This window comes from Pocillopora damicornis, chromosome 2 (genome assembly GCF_964200805.1).
Source record: "Pocillopora damicornis chromosome 2, jaPocDami1.2, whole genome shotgun sequence".
In the NCBI taxonomy this organism is placed as follows: Eukaryota; Metazoa; Cnidaria; class Anthozoa; order Scleractinia; family Pocilloporidae; genus Pocillopora; species Pocillopora damicornis.
Window position 1 is genome coordinate 12,437,498 of NC_142671.1, and position 8,122 is coordinate 12,445,619.

The window sequence follows — 8,122 nt, forward strand, 5'->3', positions numbered from 1 at the left end:
CTTGACAGAGTAAACAGCACAGGGTGTTGTCATTCTAGCACTTGCTCTGGGGGTATTTTCTGTACTTCTCGCGCGGAATCCAAAGGTCTGGGGTTCAATTCCTCATAGGGACTCAGAATTTTTTCTTTGCCCCAAGCTCGTGACAAGACGAAATAAACATCTTTCATCTATTTTTTTACCGAGCTCAAAACTCACCATCTCTCTTACTTTATATATGTCTATTTTAATTTAGGAAAGAGATGACTTAAACATTAAAACGTCTGAGTCCATTCCCATAACACGAGAAGGGAGCAAGATGTTTATTAGAGAGCATGAAATAGTTCGCTATGACGCAAAGTGATGAGTTACGTACCCGCTTTAAGGCCAGTTGCTGAGATGGCTGTCGGTATGGCGAAGACGCCCAAAGCAGTCCAAATCAGCAAAATGATCGTGGAGTTCATTATGAATCTGTAAGACAATGATGTGGACCAGCCTAATTCTTCTTTTATCAACAGAAATTTCTAACAAGAGAGAAAACCTATGAGAAACTTAAAAGCATTGCCTACAAACCAGGAAGAAACGAAAAGAACTCATAGTACTCCAGCCGCCGAACTACAAAACGATAATTTTGGAATGATTGTGTTTTCGCTCTAAAGGAGGTTAATATATAGGTCATTGCATAGCGACATGAGCAGTTTAGCCCAACACTTGTGCCGGCTCTTTTTGACAATGCCAACTGAGGACAGTGATCATGAATGCTTTCTGCAATGCGAGTCACAATCATGATGAATCTGAAAAAAAAACACCCTATAACACGGCTAATTTTTGTTTTTTTAGAGAATAAAAAAATTCGACAACAGTTTTAGCACTTGCATCTTTCTTTAAGGCTCCTACCAAACTTCTGCGTTTTCGTTTCAAAACACAAACTATTTCATGCGTTTTCGCCGGTCATCTACTCTAAAAAAAAAACCGAAAATGTTGATGAAAACGGAGACTTTCGAAAAGAGTTTTAAAATTGGAGCGTTTTGAAAACGCATCGTTTTTAAAACGCTCCGTTATAGGGTTGACAAGTGAAAAGGGTGACGAAGAAATTTGCGGATGTGATCGGTTCCAACCCTAAACGTAGCATCTGGCCAAGGTGGCAGATAACCTTGTGATGTTGTACTTGCTGTTTCGAGCTTTGATCATGTCTTCAGCTGAACATCGCTTTACACAATGTGAAAGCGTACTTAAGACGAAGCTGGACAGGGATCATGAAAAGATTGGTCTCACTATCAATTATCTTTTTCAATAGATTCGTCCTTCTTCAAATATTTCACATGATACGGTGGAGCCTGCATGATGCCTTCATCTGAGAAGATGAAAATGATTTTTGTTTCTGGTGTTAGTGGTTCTTCAGAAACTCGGGCTTTTAGTTTGACACAGTAAAGCGGAATTTAAGATAGTTCAATTTTCTGTAGGCTAGATACTCTATGTTGACTTGTTAAAGCAAATTGATGGAAAAGGTTCAAAATAATACGCGGTTGGGTTATTTTTTCGAAATTACATCACCAAATCAACAGAAATAATCGGTAGGCGACAGGTACCTGTGGCAGTTTCTACGAAGCCAGACTATACCAAAAGGGATCTTTGCTCTTTTATTCATCTAACGAACAATTACAAACTCAAAGCGAAAGTAACAGTTGTGTTGTTTCTTCATCACTTTTAGAAGGCTTGTCGTTCCTACACTTGTTCTGTGGGTATTTTCTATACTTCTCGTGATAGCGATTCTTCTTAAAGAATTTAGCGGCAGCTGCATCGCACTCGCACAAGCGAAAGCGGCATTCTCCTTTAAGCAAGTAATGAGATGCAGGTTCTGAAGTGAAATGAATTTATGTTAAAATGCTGTTGTCTACTACTTTTAAAAGAAGTTTTTTCAGAAATTTTACAACAGAGGACCCATTCCAATAACTGTTTCAAGTTCCCCTATTGTACCACAGTTAACGAAATTTCTGAAATGTGCTCGTAAGTTCAGGTTTATGCTAACGAATCATCTCACAAAAAAGAAACTGGAAAACGAAAACTGATTCGAATAAAAAACAGTAGAACTGGACATTAACCTATAAAAAAGCAAAAGCAGACGCAAATAAAACAGCTAAACTACACAACAAACACGTTTTTACCGTTATGCACAGGATTACGTAAGTCATTCTCTTTGACTTACCGCATTCGGCAGGGTGATTCGGTTTTGTTGAGTAGGGGAGAGCATAAACTCCTTTCTCGAAAGGGCTAACCTTCGACCGTACAATGTCGTCATAGCATTTGTCGTGAACTAGACAACACCTGAAAATAGATTTATCCACTTTTTGAAGTTGTTCTAGGTGTCCACCAATCACTGAGGTTAACAGCGCTTGTTTAGCAGGAAAGTACGCTTCATTACCATCTTCTGACAATTTAACAAGCGTATACTCCTTTTAAGATGGTAGAGCATGATAAGTTGGTGGATTCCAAGGGTCTATTTCAATTCCTTTTCGGTTTTGTCGACTATTCCACAGAAATATTTAAATGAAATAAGACAGTATGTTTTTCTCTCTTTTCAACTTTTTAACTTAATCATCACGCAGGATACTAGGAAAATCAGTAATACTAATCTAAGGAAAGCTTTGTTAGATCACCTGTCCAAATCATCCACGGGTTTGCCCTCCCCACCAATTCCACACCAGCAGCCATAACCATTGAAATCAAGGGGATCTCTTTTGGTAACGCGCAAAACCATCCAGCCGAAGGAAACAACATCTCTCTTAGTCGCGTTCGCACTTCCCACATCTGCTAAGCAATTGGTAAGTATAATCTCACTCTTCAAAACATTGTTTTCATGGGTGATTAGTTGCAATTATGCTTTTTGTCTCTAGAGGAAACACAGCTGGTCTGCTCTCTATTGGTTTCACACGCTAAAACGTTAAATTTTTTGACGTAAGACGTCTTAAATATGAAAGCGATCGTCGCAGTAATGAGCACTAATTGAGTAGTAGTGAAAATAAGGCCTGAAAGAAATTCAGGCCTATGCGAGATGTGAGCCCCTGACCTCTGCGATACCGGTGCAGTGCTCTACCAACTGAGCTAACAAGCCAACTGGGAGCTAGTTACTATGTTGGTTCCAAATAAACCCGTGAAGTGATAAATAAATGACTGTGAATATATAAAAACCATGTATGTGAACTGCGGATAAAAACGTAAATGTTAGAGCGATCTTATTTTCACTATAATGCTCAAGTAGTGTTCATTACTGCGAATATCGCTTTCATATTCACGTTTTTATCCGCAGTTCACATATAAGATTTTCATTAATTTTTTTCTCAGAGGGCACGATAACGAACCCTGCAATCTGATTGGTTCTTTGCGCGGTCCGTATTTTCCTATCTCCGCCCACGGGCAACAGCAGCAGCCAACCTTAGTTAAGCAAAAACCATGTGGAGCCCCCTTAAGCAAGGAACTAAAACAATCAGACTGATTACCGACATGGTGCACGACTGAATGTGTCCAAAAACGGTATCTGGGTATCACGACTGCAACTCTCTAAATTTGGGCGAGAATGGCGTAATAATAAACTATGTAACCTTATAGTTTATTAACTAAAGAACATGATAACTTTAGATCTGATCTTGAATGATGAGATACCTACCTGTGTGGCCAGATTCTGCAATGAAATTTGGTGAAGCGATTGTGCTTCCCAGAGCAATCAGCATCAGCAAAATGACTTTAGATTCCATCGTGAATCTGTAAACCCAACAATATGGATTAGCCAACGGCAACACTTAGGTTTGGTTTGTGTGAAACAATCATATTTAAGCGAATCAATTTATCGCCGAAATCTGAGGCTTCAGCAATTTTTTTTCGTCTTTTCTCGTTTCGCTCTTTTTTTTTCTAGATTTGTTAAAGCCTCCTTTTTCAGATTAGCCAGAAAATTGCTTCTTTGTTTGTTTGATATTGGCTATGTGCGTGACTCCGCTTTGCGGCCGAAATATGCAAAATAACAGTCACCGTTGCCTACAATGCACGTTGGATGGATGAGTGGACGAACAGTTGGATGAATGAATGAATACACAGTTGGATGAACGGATAACAATAACGAGTTTTTTCAATCATTCTAGTTCCACGCAATCTTCGAATTATTCAATAATTCAATTTTGGTGAAAAGGGAACGTTTTAGTCCAAGTATATGTACACGAGCAAACATGGAAAAACCTGCATCTCCACAGCGATTCCGGTTTGTTCAACTTTATGTTAGAGGATTGTTTGTTTAGGATGGAGTTGACTACGAAAACAGTGGCAGAATGTTAAAGAATTCCATAAGGAATCAAACTAGCACCTATCATTCAGTAACTGTCCTTTTGACTCTCTCCAATCTCGAAATCCAAGCTACAAAGGTATAGGTTTGAAAATTTTCATCGTTCGACAACAAATTTTTTCACGCCATTACCCATACGATTTGCCAGAGATACACAGGCTAATCCATGTTTATCGTGAACTCCGACCACAAATCAAAGCTGAATTGATGCACATATACATGATTTTAAACGTTTCCCTTTCGCCAAAAAGAGAAACAGGGGTCTTTATTTGAACAATGTTGCACGTGAAATGCGCCCAGGGTCGCTTGGAAGCTAAGGCAGTGAGCCAGGGCTGTGCTTGTAGCAAAAACGTGTAAAAAATTACATTTTCCACGGTCACTGCATGCGTCCCTGTAACATTGTTTTTATCGCTCGAAAACAAAGCTTACTTCTTTGCGCAGCGCTTTAATAGCCTTTTCGTGTGTCTCAACAAAATGTGGAATTGATGAAGGTATTCCTAAACACCAACTTACTTTTAACTATTTCGCAGATAAAAAAATTCAACAGTGAACAAAAAAGAAAGCAAAATGAAATATATATATATATATAGACGTGTAAGAAGTGTAATAATTTTTGAAAGTGTAAACGGACGATAAGAACATACAAGGAGAAGAAATAATTAGAAGCTAATTTAAAAACAAATAAAAATTAAAAACAATTAAAAACCTAATTAAAAACCTTTGCACGAATTGAGTGCGACTACACATTGAGAGCAGGTCTCAGTTCTTGAATAAAAAACATTTCATAAAGTAGGAAGTCAAATTTGTTCGTGGGCTTCTTTAAAACACTTAAATTCTCCGTTAGATCCCCTGAGGCCAATAAATGCTTGTCACGAAAATGCTTGCCAATGTCAAACGAGGCGATATTTTTGACCAAGTGACATTTGTGACAGAAGGAAATGGTTTCACCAGATACATTGAATTGAACTGAAAGGCCGACCAATGACAGCTAAGTCGTTTTCCTTTCAGGTGTTTTTCTAAATGAATAAATTTGTAATTTTGCATCGAACATCGTTTACTTGCTTTTGTTTTCGGCGGTTTCATTTATCAAACCGTGTAGAATCGTACTCGGAGAAAAATCTCCTATGTAACAATGACCGACAAAAAGGAAACTACTGCGGGTAATATCAATAAGTTTAGGTTGAATTTGGACTAAAGTAAGAAATCTAAAAGAGAAAAAAAAGAAACAGTCTCTACACTTGGTAGCCAAATTGGCAAATTCCAAAACTGCTTGTCGGAAATACTTTATTTTCATTTGTAATCTTAATCTGACTCTTTGGTATTCCCAGACTACGAGTTCACGGTTGTGTAACTAAATTCTAAGTCGCAAAGGTTGGAGGGTCGTTGAACTGATATCCACATATTAATTAACAAAAGTAAAATCCAATATGATTTATTCCATTAGCAGTGTTAGATAATGTCAAGCGATCGTCCTCTCCGTACGCCTAAGAATAGTTGGAACTTGACGCAGTGAAATTGGCAGAATAGTGACTACTTCAAAAACATTCGATTCGCAACACAACAACGCGATACTGTCACAAAGCACAAGGTTCAGAAATATGATCCGAAAATGTCTCTAAGATCTAATTTTAAATAATACCTGGCCCGACAGACAGGTTGGGTAAACATTTGTTACAGAATGGTGAAAATGATTTCAATTACGCCAGCGGATACTTCGAAAGCTTCAGTTTTCTGAGTTTACCTCAGACGTCCCTTCTCCCTTGTCGTGCCGGGCATCGCTTTCATTTCGCCCCAACATCTCTCGAATTATTTACTCTAGAAGGCTTGGAATAATAAGACGAAATTGTAGGAAAATTAGCTGAAACTTACTAATATTTCTTACCTCTTGTTAAAATGGAAAGGAAATTATTAGATTCTCTAGGCAAAGTTTTTTAGATTATTCTGTCGTCTGATTTGTTCTGTGTCGCAGAGAACCTATGAAATAAATAAGCTCTTGATGAACATAATTGAGTTAAAACAAACCTAATGAAACCAAAAATCAAATAAAAATAAAATGCAATCACAGTCGAATGAAAAGACAAGCAATGGTACCAACCCTTTCGTAGCGAGTGTACGCCTTCAAATAATTGAAAAATTTTATTTGTTCCCACGTTTAATTCATTAACTAATTTTAAAAAAATGAAGTCTCTTAGCGCCAATTGGTCAATTTTCCATGTCCTCCAAATCCACACACTATGACTATTTTCAACTGCCATAATGTGACATTAAGAGATGGTTTTACCTGTTGAACTTTATTGGCTATTTACCCGTTCGCCATTCAAGGACACTATTCGTTTTTTTCTGAGATGAACTACACCGTGCTGATAATTCATTACATGAAAAAAGAAACCTAATAACGATGAGAGAAAACTTATGACAAACTTGAAAGCATTGATTACAAGCCGAGCTCAAAACTCACCATCTCTCTTACTTTATATATGTCTATTTTAATTTAAGAAAGAGATGACTTAAACATTAAAATGTCTGAGTCCATTTCCATAACACGAGAAGGGAACAAGATGTTTATTAGAGAGCATGAAATAGTTCGCTATGACGCAAAGTGATGAGATGCGCACCCGCTTTAAGGCCAGTTGCTGAGATGGCTGTCGGTATGGCGAAGGCGCCCAAAGCAGTCCAAATCAGCAAAATGATCGCGGAGTTCATTATGAATCTGTAAGACAATGATGTGGACCAGCCCAATTCTTCTTTTATTAACAGAAATTTCAAACAGGAGGGAAAACTTATGAGAAACTTAAAAGCATTGCTTACAAGCAAGGAAGAAACGAAAAGAACTCATAGCGACATGAGCAGTTTAGCCCGACACTTGTGCCGGCTCTTTTTGACAATGTCAACTGAGGACAGTAATCATGAATGCTTTCTGCAATGCGAGTTACAATCATGATGAGTCTGAAAAAATAAAAAAACCTTATAAGACGGCTAACTGTTGTCTTTTTAGAGAGTAGAAAAATTCGACAACAGTTTTAGCGCTTGCACCTTTCTTTAAGGCCCCTACCAAACTTCTGCGTTTTCGTTTGAAAACACAAACCTTTTCACGTGTTTTTGCCGGTCATCCACTCTAAAACACCCGAAAACGTTGATAAAAACGGAGACTTTCGAAAAGAGTTTTAAAAAAGGAGCATTTTGAAAAGGCATCGTTTTTAAAAAGCTCCGTTTTAGAGTTGACAAGTGAAAAGGGTGACGAAGAAATTTGCAGATGTGATCGGTTCTAATCCTAAACGTAGCATCTAGCCGAGATGGCGGATAACCTTGTGATGTTGTACTTGCTGTTTTCGAGCTATGTTCATGTCTTCAGCTTAACATCGCCTTGTGCAATGTGAAAGCGTACGTACGACGAAGTCGGACAGGGATCATGAAAAGATTGGTTTCATTATCAATTTCAGGTCCAACTCGTTTCATCGTTTCATCGTTTCATCGTTTCATCGTTTCATCGTTTCATCGTTTCATCGTTTCATCGTTTCATCGTTTTATCGTTTCATCGTTTTATCGTTTCATCGTTTCATCGTTTCATCGTTTCATCGTTTCATCGTTTCATCGTTTCATCGTTTCATCGTTTCATCGTTTCATCATGGCCACGACCTACGACAACATATTCTCTATGATAGAAAAAGAAGCGCGAAAGAAAAATTGTTCATTTGCCATCGGACGGTCTCATATAGTTAAGCTCAAAGCTATCTTTAAGGAAGCTTTCGGTAAAGTTTTTATTAAAAGGATTATCTTTAATTTCTAAAATGTTTTGTGACATAAATAGAGAGGAGT

General features: G+C 37.9%; 1 protein-coding gene across 3 annotated transcripts; it reads right to left on the minus strand.

The window, feature by feature from the left end:
• Positions 1-6,473, minus strand: LOC113677597 (phospholipase A2 A2-actitoxin-Cgg2a). Of its 3 annotated transcripts, none has more exons than XM_089195606.1 (6): positions 6,402-6,473; positions 6,189-6,280; positions 3,641-3,735; positions 2,634-2,787; positions 2,183-2,301; positions 1-447 (listed from the first exon to the last, which is right to left on the minus strand). In XM_089195606.1, exons 3-6 carry the CDS (start codon positions 3,726-3,728, stop codon positions 440-442), a joined length of 369 nt encoding a protein of 122 aa, XP_089051732.1. In that variant the 5' UTR covers positions 3,729-3,735; positions 6,189-6,280; positions 6,402-6,473; the 3' UTR covers positions 1-439. The 3 variants fall into 3 exon arrangements, with proteins under 3 accessions (XP_089051732.1, XP_089051731.1, XP_089051730.1); XM_089195605.1 differs by lacking the exon at positions 1-447 and adding an exon at positions 1,597-1,834 and having other exon boundaries at positions 2,634-2,784; XM_089195604.1 differs by lacking the exon at positions 1-447 and adding an exon at positions 1,597-1,834.
• Between the last annotated feature and the right edge of the window lie 1,649 nt (positions 6,474-8,122).